Consider the following 25341-nt stretch of genomic DNA (forward strand, 5'->3'; position numbering starts at 1 on the left):
AATTAGCAGCTTAATACAGACTGTTATATAGTCTGGAAGCTATCCTTGAACCTTTTGTAAACACAAACCTAAAGCCTATAATAGATACATAAAAAACTAAAAAAAGAGAAATCCAATTGCAACACTAAAGAAAACCAAATAAGAATATAAAAGAGGAAGAAAGGAATAGAGAAGAAATACAACAGCTAGACAACAATAAATGGCAATAAATACATACCTATCATTAATTCCTTAAATTTCAACAGACTGATTGCAGCAATCAAAAGACATAGAGTGGCAGAATGGATAAAGAAACAAGACCCATCTATATGATACCTACAGGAAACTCATTTCAGACCCAAAGACATACACAGACTAAAGTGAAGGGATGAAAGAAGATATTTCATGCAAAAAGGAAGAGAAAAGCAGGAGTAGCAGTACTTGTATCACACAAAATAGATTTCAAAACAAAAGAAATAACAGACAAGGACATTACATAATGATGAAGGAGTCACTCCAACAAGAAGATATAACCATTATATTGATGCACTCAACATAGGTGCACCTAAATATGTAAAACAAATACTAACAGAATTAAAGGGGGAATAGATTGCAACACGTTCATTGTAGGAGACTTTAATATACCACTCACATCAATAGACTGATCAACCACACAGAAAATAAATAAGGAAACAGAGGCACTGAACAATACATTAGATCAGACAAACTTAACAGACATCTATAGAACACTCCACCCAAAAGCAGCAAGATGCACATTTTTCTCAAGTGTACAAGGAACGTTCTCCTGAATAGATCAGATACTAGGCCACAAAAAGAGCCTCAATAAATTCAAAAAGATTGAAATTGTATCAAGCAGCTTCTCAGTTTCAATCTGCTTGATACAATTTCAATTTTTAAAAATTTTATTGAAATTACACAAATCAAAAAAGCCAACAAACACGTGGAGGCTAAGCAGCATGCTTCTAAATCATCAATGGATTGGTGACCAAATTAAAACAGAAATAAAGCAATACATGGAGACAAATGAAAATAAAAATGCAGCAGTCCAATATCTGTGGGACTCCACAAAGACTGTTCTAAGAGGGAAGTGCATGGCAATACAGGCCTACCTCAGAAAACAAGAACAATCACAAATAGTCTAAACTCAAAAGTAAAGAAACTAGAAAAAGAAGAACAAATGAAACCCAAAGTTAGTAGGTAGAAAGAGAGACATAATAAAGATCAGAGCAGAAATAAATAATGGGGAGAAGAAGAAAACAATAGAAAAAATTAATGAAGCTAAAAGCTGGTTTTTTTTAGAAAATAATAAAATAGATAAATCCCTAGGCAGACTTACCAAGAAAAAAAGAGAGTACACACATAAACAAATTCAGAAGCAAAGAAGTAGTCAAGTGGATACCACAGAAATACAAAGAATTATTAGACAATACTATGAAAAATTTATATGCCAATAAATTGGACAACCTAGAAGAAATAGAGAAATTCCTTGAAAAATACAACCTTCTAAGACTAACCCGGGAAGAAACAGAAAGTCTGACTAGGCAAATTATATCAAGGAAATTGAATTGGTAATCAGAAAACTCCCAACAAACAAAATACGAGGACATGTGACTTCACAGATGAATTTTACCAAACATTTAAAGGAGTTAATACCCATCCTTCTTAAAGTATTCCAACAAGTAAAAGAGGAGGGAATACTTCCAAACTCATTCAATGAGGCCAGCATCATTCTAATACCAAAACCAGGCAAACACACTACAAGAAAAGAAAATTATAGACCAATATCCCTTAGGAACATAGATGCAAAAATCCTCAACAAAATAATAGCAAACACAAAATCAAAAATACATCAAAAGGATCATCTATCATGACCAAGTAGCATTTATTTGAGGGATGCAAAGATGGTATAATATTTGTAAATCAATCAATATTATACACCACATTAACAAAAAGAAGAATAAAAACCACATGATCATCTCAATAGATGCTGAAAAAGCATTTGACAAAAGTCAACGTCCATTCATGATAAAAACTCTCAACAAAATGGGTATAGAGGGCAAGTACCTCAACATAATAAAGGCCATATATTGCAAGCCCACAGCTAACATCATACTTAATGATGAAAAGGTGAAAGCTTTTCATCTAAGATCAGGGACAAGACAAGGATATCTACTCTCCCCACTTTTATTCAGCATGTACTGGAGATCCTAGGCCTGGCAATCAGACAACACAAAGAGATAAAAGGCATCCAGATTGGTAAGGAAGAAGGTAAACTATCACTTTTTGCGGATGATATGATATTATATGCAAAAACCCTAAAGTCTCCACTGAAAAACTATTAGAACTAATAAGTGGATTCAGCAAAGTTGCAGCATTAATATACACAGAAATCTGTTGGGTTCCTATATACTAATCCTATATACTAACAGTGAACTAGCAAAAAGAGAAATCAGGAAAACAATTGAATTTACAATTGCACAAAAAAAAACCTATGAATAAACCCAACCAAAGAAATGAAAGACCTATATTCTGAAAACTAAAAGACACTCATGAGAGAAATTAAAGAAGACACGAATACGTGGAAATGTATCATGTGCTCATCAACCAGAAGAATTAATATTGTTAAAATGCAATTTACAGATTCAATGCAATCCCTGTCAAGACTCCAACAGCATTTTTCAAAGAACTAGAAAAAAATGCAATATACAGATTCAATTCTAAAATTCATAAGGAATCATGAAATACCCCAAATAGCCAAAGCATTCCTGAGAAAGAAGAACAAAAGCTGGGGAGGTTTCATGTCCTGACTTCAAGCTATAATACAGAGCTACAGTAATCAAAACAATCAGGTACTGGCACCAGAACAAACCCATAGATCAATGAAACAGAATAGAGAGCACAGATATAAACCCACACATATATAATCAATTAATATATGATAAAGGAGCCATGAATATACAATGGGGGAAAAGACAGCTTCTGCAGGATCTGGTTTTGGGAAAACTGGACATCTACATGCAAGAAAATAAAACAGGATTACTGCGTAACTCCACATATAAAAGTAAACTCAGAATGGGTCAAAGACCTGAATGTAAGACATGAAACCATAAAAACTCTGAGAAGAAAACATAGGCAAAAGTCTCTTGAACATAAATATGAGCAGTTTTTTCCTGGACATGTCTCTTTGGGCAAGGGAAACAAAATACAAAATGAACAAGTGGGACTACATCAAACTTAAAAGCCTTCTGTACAGCAAAGGATGCCATCAGCAGAACAAAAAGGCATTCTATAGTATGGGAGAATATATTCATAAATGATTTATCCAATAAGGGGTTAACACCCAAACTATATAAAGGACTCATACTCCTCCACACAAAAAAAAAGCAAGTAACCCAGTTGAAAAATGGGTGGAGGACCTAAAACAGACATTTCTCCAAAGAAGAAATACAAATGGCTGAGAGTTACATGAAAAGATGCTCCACACTGCTAATCATCAGGGAAATGCAAATCAGTACCACAATGAGATATCACCTCACACCAGTCAGAATGGCCACTGTACAAAAGATAAGAAGTAACAAGTGTTGGTGAGAATGTGGAGAAAAGGGAACCCTGTACACGGTTGGTGGGAATGTCAATTGGTGTAGCCAATGTGGAAAGCAGGATGGAGGTTCCTCAAAAAGCAAAATCCCTGATCTGAAATTATGCACTCCTATGTTTATTGCTACATTATTTACAGTTGTCAAGATCTGGGAGCCATGTAAGTGTCCATCAACAGGTGAATGGATAAAGAAGAGGTGGTACATATACACAATGGACTATTACTCAGCCATAAAAAAATCCTGCCATTTGCAACAACATGGGTAGATTAGAGGGTATTATGCTCAGTGAAATAAGTCATGCTGAGAAAGGCAAATACCATATGATTTCACTTATTTGTGGAATATAAATACAAAGCAAAACAGAATGAACAAAATAGCAGTAGACTCACAGACACTGAGAAGACACTGGTGGTTATCTTGGGAGAGTAGTTGGGGTAGGTTGGTGGGGAGGGTAAGGGGCATAAAGGGGTACAGAAATTCTCATAGTGTAGGTTGGTTACGGGAAAGCTTGGAAAATACAGCCAGTGATTCTGTAACATCTTCTTATGTTGACAGATAGTAGCTGTACTAATGGGGTTGAGGATTTAATAATAAGGGTAACTGTTGAACCACTGTGCTGTATACTTAAAGCTAAAATAAGACTGTATCAATTAAAATATATATTTACCTCCAGTGTAATTTTCTGCAGCATTAGGCCTAAATCAACATGGAGAGATATCAAAAGCAATCTTCAGTAAATAAATATTAAAAATATGTATGTATGATATTATAAAGTATTTAAAAACACAAACCAAACAGTATATAGTTTTTATTGGGAAGTGCAAATATTTTTAGAAGAATTAAAAAAGGATGTGCTGGAAGGATATGTACTATGGTTGTGATTACCTCTAAGGAGTTTTGGGAGGGAATTGCTTATAAGTTTTATTTGTTATATTTATGAAGTTAAAGACTAGGAGAAAATATAACATGTTAACAACTGTTAATTTGGGGTTTTGGAAATTAGATGTTTATTATGCACTTCTCTGAATTTTTAGATAGTTTCAAAAATCAAACATAAAAGGAATTATAACAAATTCTTAATGTCCTTATTATGCTTACTATATTGACAAAACAGATAAAAACAAATTTATGAAAAAAAAGGACAATCTATTAGATTTTTAACAGTTATTAACAGTGAAATATATCATCTTTGCCTACTTAATTAGCAACAGAAATCTTAATAAAATCTTGTGTGGAGAGAGTTTGGTGCAATGCAGTCTTAAATACTTGTGGCATTTTAAGTGGAAACAATTCTCTTTTGAAAATTTTAAAAATTATTTTAAGTGCTGTGAAATGACTTATCCTCTTTAACTTGTTTGTCCTACTTTTTGGAATCTCTCCTAAAGAATTAATCCATAGTATGAAAGAATTATAGGCATTAAAACATTATTTAGGATGTTAAAAAATTATGAGACCTAAGAATTTAACAATCGGATAAGGTTACATTAATTAGTTTACTTGATATACATCAGTTAAACAAATAAATGTAAAGACTGAGTAGCACTATGGAAAAATGTGAAGGATACGTTAAGTTTAAAAAGGGGATATGTCATATCAGTCTACAATTATTTAAATTACAGGATCATGTTAAATTTTAGCCTTATGTGACTCTTTTCCCTCCTTCACTACTTTAAAACATTTTCAGTGTTATTTTATCTTAAAATACTGTATTTATTTTTGGTATGTGCAGTGATTGGATTTTTGTTTTAAAAATGCTACTTTGTACTTGCCTCTTCCAAATCTCAACCCCTCTCCTAACTCTTTTAAACTTTAGGCAGAAATTAAACGTCTTCAAGAAGCCAATAAGGCAGCTCGGAAGGAAAGACAACTGATTCTTAAACAGCAGGAGGAAATAGAAAGGATTCGACAGACAACCATAAAACTGCAGGAGAGGTTAAAGTCTGCAGGAGAGAATAAATTGGTAAATTACATGAAATTATTACTAGTTTTCTGCCTCATGTTGCTTGCTAATACTTAAAACACTTCTAATCTAATATGAGGGATATGTCATTCTAACACTATGATACAACAGTGAACTCAGATAGAGTTCTAGTATGTGCCTTTATGTATAATGAGAGTTTTTATTTTTTTTCCCCATGGAATACTCAGGTTTTGAAAGGGACATATGGTTCATATATTACTTTAAAAATGTTTCCCATTAAGATTCCTCAAGGGAGAAACAACCTAAGACAGGCACAGTCGCAGGGGGGCCATCAGGTGAGAATTTGGGGATCAACAGAGGTGAGGCTCAGAACCTCACCCCCCCTGCTTTGAGAGAAATCTTCTGCGTCTGTGGATGTTTTGCTGCCCTTATCTAGCCTGGATTAATACTTAGTCCATAGGCACACACCTGATCATCTGATCATCTACATTTGCCTTCTTACAGCACTAAACTATGTTTTCTACCTTTATCTTGCATCTACGTACCACTTCAGCATTTTATTAAAAATAAAAATAATAATAATAATAAAGGGACAAATGTGGGATCAACATATAAATCAAGTACAAAAATCAAATGAATATTCATATTTGACCTGATTGTTCATAGGTCATAATGCGTGATCAAAACCGAAAGTTTCTGTGATGAATGCCCTTGTACTGTTCACCATGTAAGAATTTATTCACTATGTAAGAATTCGCTCACCATGTAAGAACTTGTTCGTTATGCTTCAGAAGATTGGAGACTGACGAGAATTAGACTTGAGATGGATTAATGATTGTACATTGAGCATTGACCCCCCTATACTGAATTTTATTGTTGTTAACAACCATTTGATCAATAAATATGAGAGATGCCCTCTCAAAAAAAAAAAACAAAAACAAACAAAAACAAACAAACAAAAAAAAATGTTTCCCATTTATAAGCTCAGTTAGGGTTAGAGCCTTGTCAATCCAAATATATTTCTCATAATTAATGGGGGAGACTGGTTTTGCTCTATATATGATATTTATTTCAGTTCTTCAGTGTTAATATAATGATACAAGAGCAAAGGAGATATTCAGGCAAAGACAAAATTTGGACCTATTCTAAGACACAATATAGCATCAATATAGTGTTAGAAAACTCAGACTACACAGCAGTACAGTTAAATCTCTAATATTCTGTGCTTTGGTTTTTAAAATAAATGCACTTTAAATTGTTTAACATTCTTAGAGTTATAGAAAATTTCAAATAGTACAAAGATCTCTCCCTGAGTTGAGAGTTTGTTGTCAACATTGGTACTTAACACAGTTTAATTTGCAGACCTCATTCAGGTTTCCCCAATTGTCACAGTAATGTTCTTTAAGTAAAAAGGTAAGTTCAAAATCACATATTGTGTTTAGATTTCATTTCTTTTTAGTCTTTTTCTGTCTGGATAAGTTCCTTGACTCTTACGACCTTGATACTTTGAAGGGTTACATGCCAGTTATTTGGTAGAATGTTCTTCAACTTAGTTTTAGATTTAGGTTGTGCATCTTGGGCAGGAATATCACAAGTGATCCTGTGATCTTTTCACTGCATTCTGTCAGGTGGTGCCTGATCTGGATTTATCCCATTACTGAAAATAATTGAGTTGATCACTTGATTAAGGTAGTGTCTACCAGAGGTTACTGTAAAGTTACTCTTTTTCCCTTTGTACTTTGTGGAGGTATTTTGGGACTATGTAAATTCCATGTCTTCATGAAACTTAAATTTATCTTTTTATTTACATCAGTATGGACTCATGGATACCTGTTTTACTCAGTGTTATGATGTTACTATCATTATTTATTTTGATGCTCACCTTGTCCCAAACTGGGCCATTAGGAGCCTCTTCAAGTTTGTGTGTCCTTTTGACATGTCCCCATCAGTCTTTGAGTACTTCCATGTTTTTTGGTGCAAGATATTTCAGGGTCATCTTATACTTCCCCTGGCCCAGCCTTATAATCAGCCATTTCTCTAAGAAGGAAAGTTACTTGAAACCAAGATCTGGTACTAGGCCTCCTCATTGCTTTTTAGGTTTTGCTCCTCCTACATAACAAATTTAGGGAATATACAAGTATATCTAGATACATACATGCATTTTATATGTATATTTATTTCTATATGTATATATACATATATTGTGTTAATGAGTTCATACTAATACACAAGGAGTACGTACTGATCCTTCTAGTTCCAATCCAATACCACAAGTTTCATTCTAGTTTTTCTTCTTGAAACTTCCTTCTCTGATAGATAACTTGTTAACATTTTTCTTAGTATAGTCAATAATTTGATTATTTCTCCCATGTAATTCATCTCCCATAACACTGCCACCCCTTACCTCATATGGATGTCCTTCTCACCCCACTAGGCTCTCACTCCCCAGGTCAGGCTCTTCCCCATTCCCTTGTCCTATATCCTCTTTAACCTCTTTGGACTCTGTTCTCTGTGGGAGCGCCACCTCACTCTGTTTTGGCTTATGCCTTGCCATGTAGGACCACTCCGAAGTGGACATCCATATGCCCCACTTGGGCTCTGACTCCCCATACAGGCCACCCTCCTGTATTAGATGCCTTCTTTGCCTCACTTAGATTGGGACACCCCACTTTTGGGCCTCCGTGCACCCCTGCATGGATACCCCCATTGTCCTGTTTCATCTAGTGCTTTAGGACTGAATCATTCAAGAAGGTTAAAGGGAAGTCTTGAGAAGGATTCTTTGTATTGTTCACAAAATCAAAAGTCATGATTGTCCTTACCCATATTCCTGAAAAGTTATGAGAATAAATGACTGTTGTGGGAAAGACTAAGCAATTTTTTTATTTTTACCAATCAGAAATAATATGTTGATTAAACCTATAGTTCTAATTGCTTTCATTATGAACTTTTTAATTTGTGAAAATGTTTTCTATAAGAAATATTTAAAGAAAAAAAGACCCATCTCTCAGTATAATTAAAATAAGCTATGTGTTCCCTTTATTCTTTGTGTCTGTACATATATGCTTTATATGTTGCAGTGTTTGTAATTTTGTATTCCTTTGAGTGGCTCAATTTTTTTAAATTAGGACATTTAGATACTAGATTGCTGGTAGCAGAAGTTTTTCGGATTTTTTAAAGGTCCTTAAATTATTATACTTGTGATTATTTATAAATATATGTAAAATACAAATAAAATTTATAAATAAAATAAAATTTATATTTTAGCCATTTTTTAAGAATATCAATCCTTTATTTTTCCAAACTTACTACATTTTCCTTAGTTTGAGATTTATTATAACATTTTCTATTATTCTTGACACATATTTTTGTATTAGTTAAGACAGTTATCTTTTGTGAATTCTACTACATATAGAATACACAAATTTATTCTACATTTGTGAAATCCATTAGTAGATTCTTCTACTTTGAAGATTTTTGCTTCATACATTGATCTGAGAATTATTCATTTGTATTTTTTTCTAAGTGTCTAATGGATTTTCTTTTTACACTTGACTCCTTCCTCCATCTTAAATTTTTCTATTGTAAGACATAGAAAAAAGGTATCTATATTCCAATGTATCTATATTCTATGATTGATTAAAGGAAACAACTTGTGAGCTAAGTAAAATTTTAAACATAGCATTTCTCTTTTGTTGTTGTTTTTTTGAGTTTGAACGTTTATGGAAAATAAACAATCCATTGAACTCCCTTATTTCCCCAAAACATGGACAGGTAGAAATTCACAAAGATGACTTTGGGTAAGCATATTGAGCCATCTATTTAATCATGAAGGAAATCTTATTTTTTAATTGAAGTATTATTGATGTATAACCTTATCTTGATTTCAAATATACAGCACAGTGGTTCAACAGTTAACCATATCATTAAATCCTCACCCCCTCTACTGCAGTTACTATCTGTCAACTTAGTAAGATGTTACAGAATCATTAGCTGTATTCTCCATGCCATACTACTGTCCCTGTGACCAACTTATATTGTGATTGTGAATTATTTTGCCCCTTTATTATCCCTTTCACCTTCCCCCACACCCACCCCAACTCCTCCCCCTTGTTAATCACTAGTTCCTTTTTATCTATGAGTCTACTGCTATTTTGTTTCTTCTGTTTTTGTTTCAGCCATTTTTGAATGTGATATAATTTTGCCCTTTAACACCTTAATTTCAGCTATTTTACAAATACGGTTTTGAGGATAAACATAATTTTGAAAATGAAAGTGTTTAAGATCAATTTGAAATGTTAAATTCTATAAAAATGTAACACCTTGCCTCCTCTTGTTTGTAGGACTCTCATAGTGATGATGATACGAAGGATAATAAGGCAACCAGTCCTGGTCCAACTGACTTGGAAACCCGCAGTCCTTCCCCCATTTCAATCTCCAGCAGTGAAACTAGCAGCATTATGCAGAAATTGAAGAAAATGAGAAGCCGCATGGATGAAAAGTAATTTGTTTTTATAAATATCTTCTATTTACATTGGAAGTAGTAGCAACAAATATTTTTAATGTAATTAGATTGATATAACATGATATTTTATGGATTCAGTAGCATTTTAGCAGAATTATTAAATCAACCTAGAAGTCAGTTAACTAAATCTTTTTTATAAAACACATTTTCTTGTTTTTTTCTTATTTTAAAAATCAAAGTAGCATTTGCATATACACCCATGACAATGCTTTCTCCTTTCTTTTATTAGAAGTTATGAAGAAGTGTGAAATTTGTACCTTCTCTGAGGACATGTCTATTGACTTGGGGGTGTAATCCTGAGATCACATCCTGTGGCTCTCAGAGAGAGCTGATTAATTAGAAGAGTGAAATTTTATTCTCATTAGTAGGTGTGGATTGCTCAGTTAAAACCAGAGAAACTGAAATTCTCCTGGGATGTTGGGATTTGGCAGGCCACCATTCTTCTAAAACATTTCTAAGTGTGGGAAAACTACTATTCAGATGTAGCTCAGTTGTTCATCAGCTTTGACCATGTAAAATGACATTTATGTGAGAGTTCACTCTTTTGGATGTACATTTAACTAAATACACTTGTAAAGTAGCTGCTTGTGGACCCTATCCTTGACTTTAACCTCTACCTTCTTTAAACTAGAAGAGAGACCCATTAAAATTTTTTGTTGACTGCTATTTTGAGTTAGCAACTTGAACTACAGATTGAACCTAAGTTGTATCTTGATATCCTTTAATAGTGTATCACATCATCAAATTTAATAATACTGTATATTATACGTGACTTCAACCTATGATTTAGTTTTTGAACAGTCAAGCAGTTCTAAGTCAAATGACACTTCATTGCTTAGTTGAGATTATGTAATTTAAAATTGACATTTCATGACTTAAAATACCTAAATAGATTATGAAGGGACTTTTCACAATAAATATGATTTTTTAGAGTAAAAAAATAAAAGTGAACCCAAAAATTTATGTAAATGTGTAAATATTCCTTTTGGATGATTTCCATGGGATTGACTAATTTAGATTTTTTCAAGTAGGAATATATTGACATTTAGACTGAATGTATTTTCCTCCTTTCCAGGTAAAATTTTCCAGTTGCCAATATAGATACACTGTATTGCTCTAGGGATCTTTGAATTCAGAATAATCCCTCATAAATGTTCATAACTAATTGGACATTTTATATCCACCTCCAAAAGTCTTTGAATGGTAAATGCTGGAGAACATATAGTTTCAGGGGTATTTTCTTCATTGATCCTTTCTTGTCTATATCAGGTCTTTATTGCTGGTCTCTATGAATAATATCCTAATTGTTTTAAATTTGGTGAAAGCTTTAAAAATTCTAAATTAACAACTTAAAGGTTCGATTTATTGATTTTGTTCTAAGTTTTGTTAACTATTTTCTTGAATCCAAAATATTAAACACCCCAAATTTTTGTATTACTGCTCTACCTTCCTTTGTCAACTACAGAAGTAAACTTTTGAAAAGTTTGTCAAAGAGAAGAGGCCTTGAAGCATTCAGTGATTTTACTATTCGTTGTTGGAAGCAGTGCAGTTGTGTTTGTGGGTAGGGATGAGGGAAGGACAGTAGTGGTGCAGAAATCAGCTTTAATATTTGGACGATGGTATTAAAATTTGAGGATGAACTGGAGTATTTTCCAAAATTAGCAGTGCACTAAAAAAGATTATTGTTAAACAATAGTTGTTTTTTAATCTTCAGAGGAAAGTAATGTGAAAACTAATTTTAAATACTGTTCAGATCACCAAAGCTTTATAATTATATCTCCAACAATATTGGAATGTCAGCTCAATAAATAAAAAGTGAGCTAATTTTGTGATCATTTGCTACAGTAGATACCTAATAAAATCATTTAAGAATTCACTAATAGGCACTATTATTTGTTCTGTAGATTCGTAAAGGCAATCTTCCAAGAGATTTTATTGATGTAAAGCCTGTCAAAAAATAGTCATCCTTCTCAATAAGTTTAGCTAATGTTTTGGAGAATTTTTCATTACGTATTGTTGCTTATTGTTAATCTCTGAACTCTGATTCTATGACAAGTATTTTTCTGAAGTGATCAAATTGTTCTTGGCTACAATGCAAGATTTCCTTCTTGAATGTTTCATTGAGACAACAATGCCTTTGTTAAGATTTATATTTCTAATCTGTGGCTTTTTGTAACCTCTTTATTGAGTTGACATTTTATAATAATTTCCATTTCTCACTACAGTGAAAAGCAAAAGAAATTTCAGCTGTGAAAGAGATGAACAGCAACGAAAATATGTTTGTAAAAGCCACAGACTGAATAGCCCTTGGTCTTTTGGTACTATTGGCAAATGAAATCTGAGTTTTATTACTGTGAGGGGTGTTATTTACAATATAAGAGGATTGCCCATAATCATGAAACAGATTTTTTTTTTTAAATACCATGTAGTTGATTTTTCCTGTCATTTTGCCTATTCCCATTTCAGGAAAATTGTTTACTAAGAAAATAAAACACCAAAGGATGATATTATCTTTAAGTATTAAAATAGGACATAGTGCATTTTCTCTTTTATTGGTTAATAGCAACTGCTCCTCCATATTATTCATCATTAATTTTAATTTATTCCCTTAGCAGTTATTTATTGGGAAATGGGTGAATATGCTAGGTTCTGAGGGCTATGAAGATGAATCAAATGTAAAACCTGCCTGCCCATAAAGAACTTATCGTCTAGGTGGAAAAAAGAACAAGTACCAGGTTCCTTTAGAGAGGCATATGTAAATCAATTGCTAAGGAGTTCAGAGGAGGAAGAAATTTTTACTGAAAATACTATATCAAGGAAATTTTCATAGATGAGTGTTCAGTTATATATTTTTGACTTAGAAAGTACTTTATAGCACAAGAATAAAAAAGCAAAGTATAACAAACATAAAGTTAGTTTTTAGTTTGATCATTGCAGACCAAGGTATGGAAGAATGAATCCTGTAATCATAAAACTCCTGAAGCATTCCTTTTACATATTTAAAATATCCTGTTAGCTTAGAAACCACTAAAGGAGCAAATTAACTTATTTGGTTTTAAATAATTAAGAGTTGAACAGAAATATTGGGTGACATAGCTTTGTCTAAAATATGGTATTGGCTGATCATTATTGAATCTTCACCATTCTGTTGAGTTTATATAAAGTTAAGGATTTGCAAGGGAAAGCTTTTGATATTCCCTCTTAATGTCATTTTAATTAGAAGACATTTTAATTAGAATTTTTTAAGAAATATATTAAATATTATTGCTTTAAATTAGAAATAGAGTTTTCTGAGAAAAAGTTCTAGACTAAATGTAGCTGAATTAATCCTGATAGTCTGATAATGTTTTTATTTTTTTTAGTTACTAGATTAGGGATAATGTACCTGTATTATTTCATTTATTAAATTACATGCAAGTTATTAGGTAATTTTAAGTAGATTTTGTAAGTTATTCTAATTAGATTTAATTTTAATTTTTGCAAGTTATTTTGTAAGTAATTTTAATTAGATAATTTTAATAGATTTGGCTGTAGGAAAAAATAGTAGACTATATTTACTCTTATTAGGTCAGTACTATCCATATCCTCATTTATTTCCTTTTCTGAGTGTCATTAAAATGCTTAAGTACTTGAAAGAATTAATCCATTTTAAAATTTAAATTGCTGTTTCATTTTTATTTGTAATAATATAGAATCAAAGAATTATTTAGATCCAAAAGAACTGTAAAATGACTTAAGGTATTAGGTTTTTGTTTAATATCTTTCAGAATCAAATGAGTTTTGAACTGAAAGTTTCCTTTATAGTTTAGATCCTAAGTTTGCTCTTTCAGATTATAACATGATTTTATAATGTTCTAGAATGTATGTACACTACATAAGAAACATTTTTCTGGGAAGAAATTCTAACTTTAAATTAAATTTTTCTTAACACTATTTCATAAACTGTCTTCTTTTTCTATTAGCAATTTCTTTTGTTCCTTTCTAACCTAGGGCTTTTGAATATGCATAATCTTTATAAATGAAAAATAAATTATCATTACTTGTTCTAAGAGAGAAAATTATATTCCTCTGAATCAAGCTGGACAAAAAAATTTTGATTGTATCTATTTAAAGTTTATTTTACATGTTTCAATATTCTACTTTTTGTACTAGGTCATGCATACATTTAGCAGTTATACACTTAATAGGGTGGGTGATATTTGAATGTTATGAATAGATTATTTTGGACCTTTTGCCAACTACATTTGTTTCTGCATAATATTTTGATAATTGGCATCAAAATAAGTTTATTATACCTCCATAAAGAATGGCAAGGAAGGTTGCAGTGTCTTACTGAAACGTGGCAAAACTGTTTTTCCTGAAACTTCAGTGCAGAAAATCAAGGCAATCCAGATACAAGCGTGTGTGTGTTTGTGTGTGTGTCTATATAAGTAGATGAAGGGGAGGTGAAATATTAAGTTGTATGTGGGGAAACAGACATTGAAATAATCTGTTATCTAAAGATACACATGTAGGCAAGATTCTACATACTTTTAAAAATGTAGACAAGTGGCTGGATTTATACCTAGATTTTCTCACTTCTGTGACATGGTGATATTATATCCTTGCCCTTCCAAGGCAATAAATGTTGCCTTGAACTAAAAGTTATTATTGTGTGCGTGTGAACAGGAGCATGCTCTGTCAAAGAGAATTAACCTTTCCAGACTGTTATTAGACTTAATTATTTATATGTATATACAGTTAAAAAGAAGAGAAACTAGTGGACTATTGTCTACTTTTGTAACTTTAACTATGGAGTTTTCTCCTTACCTTGAACCATGATTGAGCTGTTCATGACATGATTTTTTTTTTTAACTACTGGCAGTATTTATTGGGGCTAGCTTCACTTATTCTTAATTATGCATCCTAATATTTTATAGAGTGAGTATTATATTTAACTATTATTGTTTAAGTGAGCCTTTGTTAAAGATAAAGTAAAATACCTCTAGTAGGTCCTGTTAGCACTAAGTTTTATGTTGTAGAGGTGAACAAGGTATTTTTACTCTAACTTGATTTTGTAAATTATATTATTTTCAAGCTACATCATTATGGTAAAGTTAACTAAGGCAAATGTAGTGCTTTTTAATTTAATTTCAAGCTTAAAATATACAGAAGGTACAGATAAAAAAAATCACTTGCTCAGGATTACAGATGTGTGTAGAATTGCTGATATACTAGGTTCGTGGCCATAATTGTTGTACACTGTGTTAAAGCTTATAGGAAAACTTATTTAGCTCCATACTGTATTTCTCATTACTTTACTCACAAACAAATAAATTTGCCTGAAAGTATAGATGATGGTTAAGTAACTTCTTGAGAAGAAAGGCATGTTTATTGAGATACCATTGGTAAGATTTATAAAAGTACATGTTTTGTGTGTTACACAGTGTATAACACTTGCTTTAATTGAGTAGCTTATGATGTTATTCAGGAAGCATGTTAAAAGTTCTTCACTCAGCTCTATGCTTTCCCTTCCTCATTCTTTCTGCCTCTTGATCTCTTGATTTTAAAATCTTCCTCCTTATTTTGTAGACACTGCTCTCCTGTTCACTACTTCTTCTCTGTCTTTACGTCTCATCACTGGGCCTCTCTCAGTGTCTGTTTTCCCAACCTTCATCCCAAATTCCAGCTGTATATCTACAACCAGTTGGTCAGGTAACTTTGCACCTTTTCCAGTGCACTCTTTGATAGAGCATGCTCTGTTCTTTTTGTTTTGTTTGCCTTTTCTTTGTTTCTTTTTTTTTCTAACAGCTTGGAGGCCTCTTGTCAAATGTCCCATAGATTTTTTTTTCTTATTGTTTCCACATTAATTTGACATGCTGATTGTTCAGAAGTGGAATGATAGTTCTTGTGCTTTTTACTAAATGTTTTTTGGGTGTGTGAATGCATTTTTGTTGATCAGCTACCAGTATAGATTGAACACAGTAATATGAGCAGCCCACCTTTTATTTGCTGTGCCATCTACATTTGAAGAGAGTTTAATATTAGCCTTTTAACTACTTAGTAATTTTTCCTAAATCAGTAATTTCTCCTAAGCTAAGATATATTGGGCTATTTAATTTCAGAGTCGGGCTAAATTGAAAAATTTGAGGCATTTAGTGTATCTTTTTTCTCAAGTAAACAGTTATATGTATGTGCATAAGGCATCTGATTGTGGTGCTTAGTGCATGAAAGACACGATGATCACCTGACATTGCATCTCTCGGGTAATTGGAACCAAACTAACTCTAACTGAAGCAAAACCAGACTGAATTTGAAAATAAAAGTAAAAAAGGGACATAAACATGTTTTTTGTTTGCTTGCTTGTTTGGGAGCTTTGGGATTTGTTTTTTGTTATTGTTTTGGTCTTTGTTGTTTGGGTTTGTGTGTTTTCTGGTCTAAGCCTTCATAATAAATTGCTTTTATCTTCTGTTACATAAAGGAGTCACCTATGAGAAATGAATGTAAAAGTTAAGTCATGGTTGTTCAGATACTCTGAAGATTTTTTTTTCTGAAATGACCACATTTTTCCTTTGATAATCTTCATAAACTATTATAAGTAAAGCATGAATTCTCTCATTTTCTGAATAAATTGACTCATCAAAGCTTCTGTTGTCTCAAACTTTTTTCAGAGGAGTAGTAGCAACATCCTGTTTTTACACAGCTTGTTGATAAGGTAACGAGTGATAGAACTCTCACAGTGATTTTTGTCTATAGATTTGTTCTCTCACTGTTCTTCACGGTGTGACCATAGGTTTCTAACAAAGAGAGAACAAAAACTAATGCAACGGCGACAGCACGCAGAAGAATTACTAGAGTGGAAGCGACGATTGGATGCAGAGGAAGCAGAAATTCGTCAAATGGAAAAACAGGCTTTGGCTGCCTGGGACAAAGAATTAATAAAACCTAAAACTCCTAAGAAAGAGCTAGAGGACCAGAAAACAGAACAAAAAGGTAATAAATACACTGTTCAGACTACAACTAAAGCCTAACATAACTGTTTTACTTCACTATTTTAAAAACTAATCAATTAAGGGTGAAGAATGCAATATAATTTTAAGTGCTATAGAAATTGGAAAGGTAAGAGAATATTATGAATAACTTTATGCTAATATACTTGAAAACTTTAAAGAAATGGTTAAATTCCATAAAATTGGGATAGGTTTATTCCATGGCCATGTGATATTTAACACACATTAAAAAATTGGTAATGTGGTGAATTACTTAAACAGATTAAAGGAGAAAAATCACATAATCTAATGGATTCAGAAAAGGCATTTGATAAAATCCAACAAGCATTTGTAATAAAACAAATAAACTTCAGATCAAAGTAGCAATAGGAGGGAACTTTTCTTATCCAATACAGGATATCTATTAACAAAACCTAAACCTAGAACAGATATCATACTTAAAGATAAAGCTTTGGAAGCTTCCCCTTTGAATTTGGAAATAAGTCAGAGATGCTTTTTTCACCTATGAAGTGAAAGGAAGAAGCAAAACTCATTATTATAGATGATAAGGCTATACACATAGAAAATCCAGCTTTTCCATGTCAGTTGTTAGAATTAACAAGTGAGTTTAACAAGGTTGCTGGATATAGAATCCATAAATAAAATTCATGTTTTGTTGCATGTAAAATTGCATGTCTATAGACCACCAGAAATTTGTTAGAAAAATCTAAATTTTATAAGGAATACTATTATAATAGAAATAAAAAATATGAGATACCTAGGAATAAGTTTAACAAAAAATATCTAGGATCTTTATGGAGAAAAATTTAGAATTTTTTAGGTGACATTAGAGCATAGTAGAAAATTTTTCCATATGCACAGATTATATCATAAAATATGTTCATTCTCCCTGAACTTATTTGTAGATTCAATTCGTCAGAAACCCAGAAAGATTTCTTCATAGGATTTGATAAGCTCATTTTAGAATTTATATGAAAGATCAAAGGACCAAAAAGCAAGACACTCCTAAAGAAGAACCATAAAACACAGGAACTTACTTTACCAGATGTCAATACTTCTAAAACTGTAATAATTAAAACAATATGATATTTGTACAGAGATAGACAAATAGACTATGAAATAGCCCAGAAAAAAAGATCTGTCCATACATGGAAAGTTGACTTCAGACTTAGGTAACTTTGCAGACTAATGAAGAAAAGAAGGACTCTCCAATCAATTTTTGTGGAAGGAAAAAATGATGGTAGATTCCTATATAACAATATAAAAGGCTTTATCTCAAAGGGGGAGAAAAGCTTAAATGTGAAAAGTAAAACTATAAAACTTGTAGAGGATAATATAAGAGATTATATGACATCAAGAGGAAGGAAAGATTTAACGTGTTACACAAAGCAAAAACCGTAAAGGGAACGGCTGATAAGTTTGACTTCAATAAATTAAAATTTTACGTTCATTTGTATACCATAAAGAAAGTAAAACAGAATGAGATTTTTGCAACACATGTGACTGGCAAAGGAATATTATCAAAAATATGTAAGCGAATTCTATAAAACAATAATGAAATGACAACCACATTAAATGAAGTAGGCAAAAGAATAGACACTTCACAAATGAAGAACTCCTCATGTTCAATAAACATATGAAAAGGTGTCCAACTTCGTTAGTAATCAGGGCATAAAACTATAAAGAAATACTATTGCATACTTGTATTCATTTCCTCAGGCTGCCTGCCGTAACAAATTATCACAAATTCAGTGGCTTAAAAGTTTTATTCTCTTACTTATGGAGATCAGAAGTACAAAATTGAGGAGTTGGCAATATTGTGGTCTCTCTAAAGGTTCCAGAGGACAGTTCTTTCATTCTTCCTTCCAGTTTCTGGTGGCTATGCATCTCTTGTGTTTGCATACCTGCATTCTCATGTGGTCTTCTCCATGTCTGTCTTCTCATCTTTTGTCTCATAAGGAAACTTGTCATGATTTTGGGCCTCACCATGGTGATCTCACCATGAGATTCTTAACTAATTTTACATCTGCCAAGATCTTTTTTCCAAATAAGTTTATCTTTACAGGTCTCTGGGGTTAGACATGGGCATATCTTTCTGGGGGCCATTATTTAACCCATTCATAATACCCATCAAATCTTTTGGTAGACGGATAAAACAAAGAACTACTGGTGTAAGTGTTAAACCTGGTTTTAAAAACAGTAAAAGGAGAGGCATTAAAAATAATAAAATCATAAAAATAATAAAAGTGAGATACACACATCCTACAATTCATAGTTCCATTCCCAGGTCTAAATTCTAGAGCATTGCTTCTTAAAATATGGCCCGTGAAACTCTGGTGAGGTTCTGAGATCCTTTCAGGGAGTCTGAGAGGTCGAACTTATTTTTATAATACTAACATGTTGTTTGCCTTTTTCACTGTATTGACATTACCCTGATAGTACAAAAACAGTGGTGGGTAAAATTGCTGATGCCTTACTGTGAATTAGGGCAGGGGCGCCAAATTGTATTACTAGTCATTATTACTCTTCACTGCCCTGCACTCAAAATAAAAATATGCCATTTTATGTAAAAATATCCTTAAGTAAGCATTTACAAATATTAATTTTATTGAATCTCTGTCTTAGAGTACATATCTTTTTAATATTCTGGTTGATGAAATAGGAAATATGCACAAAGCACTGGCATGTGCTGAACCATGATGGTTGTCTTGAAGAAAAGCACAATGCAGTTTGAGTTGCAAGATGAACTAGCCATTTTTCATGAAGTACTATTTGTACTTAAATGACTAACTGTGGTTATTCAGACTTGGGTATTTGGCAAACAGTTTCTCAGAAATAAATTAAGCAGCTGTGACTCTTCAAGGCAAACAACTGACAGTATTTATTGCCAGTGATAAAATTTAAGCCTTCAAGTAAGAATTAGGATTTTAGAAATGCCGTTTCCTCTACCATGAGCTTGACAGCTTTCCAATACTTAAAAGATTTTTCTGATATGATGGGAGGATGATATTAATCATCTTTTCATATTGTGTTATGAAATGTGTCAACATTTGGAGATCTTCATAACTCAGTGAACCAGAATTTTCCAAATTACCAGTGATGATTTAGAAAACCATGCATGGGTGAAAGATCCATTGAAAGTAAAAGGTAGACCAATGGATTTTGATGTAACAAATCACAAAAAGTTCATCGATAAGGTTTCACATTCTACGTTAGAGCTAACACTTAAGAAGCTACCAAATGTCAATTTTGGTATAATATAAAAAAAAGAATATCTATGAAGACTGTTAGAATACTCTTCCCTTTTCTAAGTATGTATCATTTGTGTAAAGCCAGCTTTCCTGCATATGTTCACCTAAAACAACATATAGCTATAGATTGCATATAGAAACAGATAGGAGAATCCAACTGCCTTCTCTTAAGCCAGACAGTAAATTATATTTTTTTTAAATGTATAACATTCCTCCTTTCAACTAAACCTTTTTTTAGAAAAATGCAATTACTTTAAATTTTAGAAAATGTTATTTATGTTAACATGTTTATTACTGTTATTTTTAAAATAAATATTTAAAAAATTTTTCCACTTTAATTTCTAGTATGGTAAATATTGATAGTGTATCTATAACCACATAAACTAAAGCTTTTTGGGGGGGTCTTAATAATTTTTCAGTGTGAAGTGGTCTTGAGGCCAAATGTTTGAGAAATACTATCTTAGAGTAATTTTTTCAAATTGTGGGTTATCCTATTAGAGATACATGAAAACCATTTAGTGAAAGACAGTCAGCATTGTTTAAAGTTGAAATAGAATAGAAAATACCACTATATCACACATGGTAAGGATAAATATTACAGTTAAGGTATAAAATCCGAAAGCCACTGCTGTAGAGAACTTTTACATAGGTAGACAGATGGCTATTTGGATAATAGATAATAGATTGATATAAATATATCTATAAATACCTATATAGATACATATAGATATCTATAGATATTTATATACTAGGAGATACATATGACATTGTTCATAGCAATATCTGAAGTAGCAAAAAAAAAAAGGAAACTACCCACATGTCCTTCAGTAGGAGAATGGGTAAGTAAATTGTGGTATATTCACCTATTACATCATGTTCAGTGAAAATGAAAACATGACAACTATACAAATCAACATACATGAATCACAAAACAAATCACAGAGACTACAAGCAGGTTGATTCCTTTTGTAGAAAATCAAAAAGCATGCAAAACTAAGTGATATATTATTTAGCTATACATACCAAATGATATATGAAACCAGTGACATAGTACAGTTCATGTATAATCTTCCTTTTCTATTCAGCAGAGCATACTTCTGCATCAGCTTCCCCATCCTTATTGTATAGCCTCAAATTCTGCTTCAGATTTCTCCATCTTAGAATGAAATTTAAGAGGACCTGTAAAAAAGACTAAATTTCTCAGGTTTCATCATGGGCTGTAATAGAAGTAAAAAACAATTCTGACTGACTAGAAGGCAAAAATAGCTTGTTCAAGCCTCCATTTATCAGGAACTGTTGGCCTACTGAATCATGGAAAGCATTATTGGGTAAATGTAGTAAAGGCACCTTTAATGCAATTTGCATATCATCAAATATAGCTTATGAATAGTTGAACTACCTAATAAGGTAAAGTGGCATAAAGAAAAAAAGGAAAATACAATATAATGAAATAAATGACAGTGTACCCATTAGGGCACATTGTTGCAACAGCTGAAGCTGACTTAGACCAAGCAGAAGAGTAACTTATTCTAAAGGATATTCGGTGGTTCATAACATTTTTGAGATGTCTAGAGAGTAAGCTCCACACCAAAATTCTAAAGACAGTGCTAGCACCACACCACAGAACTGGCCTGATGAGAAAACCGCCCCAGGTGCTACTCAGCAGAGCCCTAGAGAAAACTTCCATTTTCATTTCCCAATTAATGCCACTTCTGCACTAGGAAACCAGCCTTGCAACCACCAAAAAATCCACTGTCACTACCAAAGCCACCTAAAATAGCTTCCACATGGTTTCTTCCTCAGGTTACTCACTTCCAAGATGAGGTCTTTTACAGGGACATCCAGCACCAAATCCTAGCAATCAGCAAGGGAGGCTGGGAATATCATTTTTCTAGGTTCTGTTTTGGGTAACAATGAACTTTTGTAGTGGGAAATTTATCAAAAAGCAGTGAAGGATTAAAAATGTGCTTTGGCTCCAAGAAATATGACAGATGTCCACTAGAAGCAGAATTCAAGCCATGTACCTTTCTTTCATAAAGCATTGGAAAATATCATTCAGGAAAGAACTCTCAGACTTTCATTCAAAGCCTGATTTTTAAAGCAGTCTTCAGATGCAGTGACTTCAGTCTTTTCCCACCTAAACAAAAAAGAAGCTACTTTTGTTTCTGTATTTGAAATATAAAATAGAGTTATAATGACTCTTAAATTCTTCATGGCAGAAAGCATTAGGTTATAGATTAAGAAATTCAGTATTTACTATGTGCTTGTAGTGGTGTAACAATATACAATAGATGTACATTGGTTGGTAAACAAATCAACCACATATTGGAAAGTACTTTGAGTTTGAAGAATATACTTATTATATAATCACTACTGTATAGTTAATTCAGACTCCCCACAGTATCAAAATCTAGATTTTAAGTGTATTTTTCACATAGTAAGTTTGTTAGAGACTATCTGCATCTGCAATAGAATTTTCTATCATCATCACGAGGTTTTGTCTGTGCTGCCCAATGTGGTAACCACTAGCTATGTGTGGCTATTAAGCTCTTGAAATTTGTCTAGTAGACCTGAGGAACTGAATTTTACTTAATTTTCTTATTTACATAGCCATGTGTGGCTAAGGGCTACCACACAGGGCAGCACGTGCAGATTACACATTTCACAAAGTTTTGGAGTTTTTTCATTTTGTTTTATGTCACATTATATAGGATATATTTAAAAGAAATGCTAAAGATTAGCTAAGATTGTTCATATTTCTTCCAAAGTGTCCAAATACTGCTAGACTCCTATTGACATATAACTCTGTCTTCAAAAGTCAAAGATACAATGAAATACCAGCTTACATTTATTAGGATGGCTATTATCAAAAAAGAAGAAGAGGAAGACAAAACGTGCTGGTGAGAATTTAGAGAAATGGGAATCCTTGTGTGTAAACTATTGGTTTACCTTTGAGGTATGGACATTGTGCAAATGAAAGTGGTTGAGGATAAGTGGGTGAAGTAATTGCTTTACATCTTCTGTACTCTTTGAAGTTTTTTTTTTTTTACTACATTCTTACACTACATTTATAATTTAAAAAGTATGGGAAAAGGCAAAATGAAGACTTCCAAAATGAAGTCTTCCACAAAGACTTCAAATTGGAAAAGCCTCAGTGATTCTTTTTCAGGAGGTGGTAGTACAAATGATTTTCATTTTCTTCATTAAACAATTTTTATATTATTTTAACTTTTCAAAGGAGGGTATGTTACTTATCAGACAAAAATAAAATACCTGTGTTGAGGGTTATAAAGCGGAAATGTAGAGGATTCTTCTATTCCCTACTACTTAAAAATTAAATGATTTTGTAAATCATTTAAAATTTTGCCCACATTCCATCTTAGAATAAATGAATACCCTTGAGGATTTTTAGAATTCCTGCCTTCATTCAACCACTCTGATTATATTTCTTATATACAGTATAAAACTATAACTTAAAAATTTTTTAACTGAATTGCTTTTAAATTGTTGTTTATTAAAGTAAAACATTCTTGGGGCTATAGGTATTTCTTATGTTAAATAAACTTATTTTACAGATTTCAAGCCTAAAGTCTTAGGTGATATTTTTTAGAATTGAGTATAACACAGAGTTAGCAGTGCTGACCCAAAGTGTGATATAACCTAATCCTTGTGGGGCATTGTAGAGACAAAGAGAAGAGAACAAAGGAAAGCAATGTATGTTCTTAATATTATACAGGTATAATGTCAAGACTTTTCTATTTGGTGTCAAATATATTTGTTTTCTTAGAAAAAGCAGAGACCATAACAAACAGGAAATTCTAGAGCCAGGACAGTGCTACAGATTCTGAAAGTGCTAAATAAAATACAGGATATATCTCCATTGATGGCAAGCAGCTTTAATTCATTCATTTTAATTACTAGGTAGCATTTCATTGTGTAAATATACCATAATCTATCTTACTTTCAGTAGATAATTGCCTTCCTTCTAGTTTTTGACTATTTCAGCAATCCTGCTGATGACCATGTATATGTCTCATGCTGCATATATGCAAGATTTATCTAGGATGCATATCTAGGAGTGGAATTGCTAGATAATAGAGTGTTATCATCTTTTCCAAGTATTCATAAATTGTTTTCCAAAGTGGTTGGACCAATTTCCACCCCTAAACAAATACATGAGTTGTCATTGCTCTGTATCTTCATATACACTTAGATTTTCAGTGACTGTCATTGCTGATTATATGTTATAAGTATCTTCTCTCAGTTTGTGTCAGCCAAAATTCCTGATTAGACTAAGAGACTTTGTAGTAAATGTAATTCATTAAGTGATGGGGTTAAAAAATCTAAATGTAGCTACTAAAATTTGCTAAAAATAAATGTAAATTGTAACAGTTGAACATTTGCCTTGACCAAAAATATTTACTTTTTCCTGTTTTCATGCTCTCTTTCTAGAAATAGCAAGTGAAGCAGACTCTCCGATACCTTCCTACTCTCATCTACAAAGTGAAAGCTCTATCCCAGAAGAACTGGGCAGCCCTGCTGTTGAATATGTACCATCTGAGTCTATAGTTCCAGGGCAGCCAGGGAGTCCAGATCATAGTATACTTACTGAAGAAATGGTTTTTTCACAAGAACTGGAATCCTCTACCTCTCCTAGTAAATACGTAAGTTAATGTATATTTTTATCTTAAAGCTTCTTTAGAAAGAAACCTGTCTAAAAGGTTTATTATTAACAGTTACAGTCTTGATATTAATGACATTGACTATCACCCATGTCTGTAACATACAGTATAAGCCATTTGAATAGTCACTGAATATCCTTGTGTTGAGAACTTTTAGGATATACTTTCTTAGCATCTTTCAAGTATACCATACAGCAGTGTGAACTGTAGTCACCATGTACATTTTATCCCCAGTACTTATATATCTTATAACTGAAAGTTTATACTATTTGACCACCTTTATCTAAATTCCCCACCTCCCAAACCCTACTTCTGGTAAGCACAAATTGATCTCTTTTTCTGAGACTGGTTTTTTTAAGATTCCATATATAAGTAAG

At 32.4% G+C, this 25341-nt stretch overlaps 1 protein-coding gene across 9 annotated transcripts in view; it reads left to right on the forward strand.

The window, feature by feature from the left end:
* The window catches only part of CEP350 (centrosomal protein 350), a 166285-nt gene that overhangs the window by 110736 nt on the left and 30208 nt on the right, over positions 1–25341 (forward strand). For 7 of the 9 annotated variants that reach the window (XM_037021079.2, XM_073216830.1, XM_037021078.2 and 4 more), the window contains 5 exons: positions 5413–5559; positions 9861–10018; positions 15614–15736; positions 16815–17014; positions 24735–24946. In XM_037021079.2, coding sequence (XP_036876974.2) covers positions 5413–5559; positions 9861–10018; positions 15614–15736; positions 16815–17014; positions 24735–24946 — 840 coding nt within the window. The remainder of the gene's footprint in view (positions 1–5412; positions 5560–9860; positions 10019–15613; positions 15737–16814; positions 17015–24734; positions 24947–25341) is intronic. The other 2 variants (XM_037021081.2, XM_037021083.2) reach the window with 1 other exon arrangement.

This window comes from Manis javanica, chromosome 11 (genome assembly GCF_040802235.1).
Source record: "Manis javanica isolate MJ-LG chromosome 11, MJ_LKY, whole genome shotgun sequence".
Classification (NCBI taxonomy): domain Eukaryota; kingdom Metazoa; phylum Chordata; class Mammalia; order Pholidota; family Manidae; genus Manis; species Manis javanica.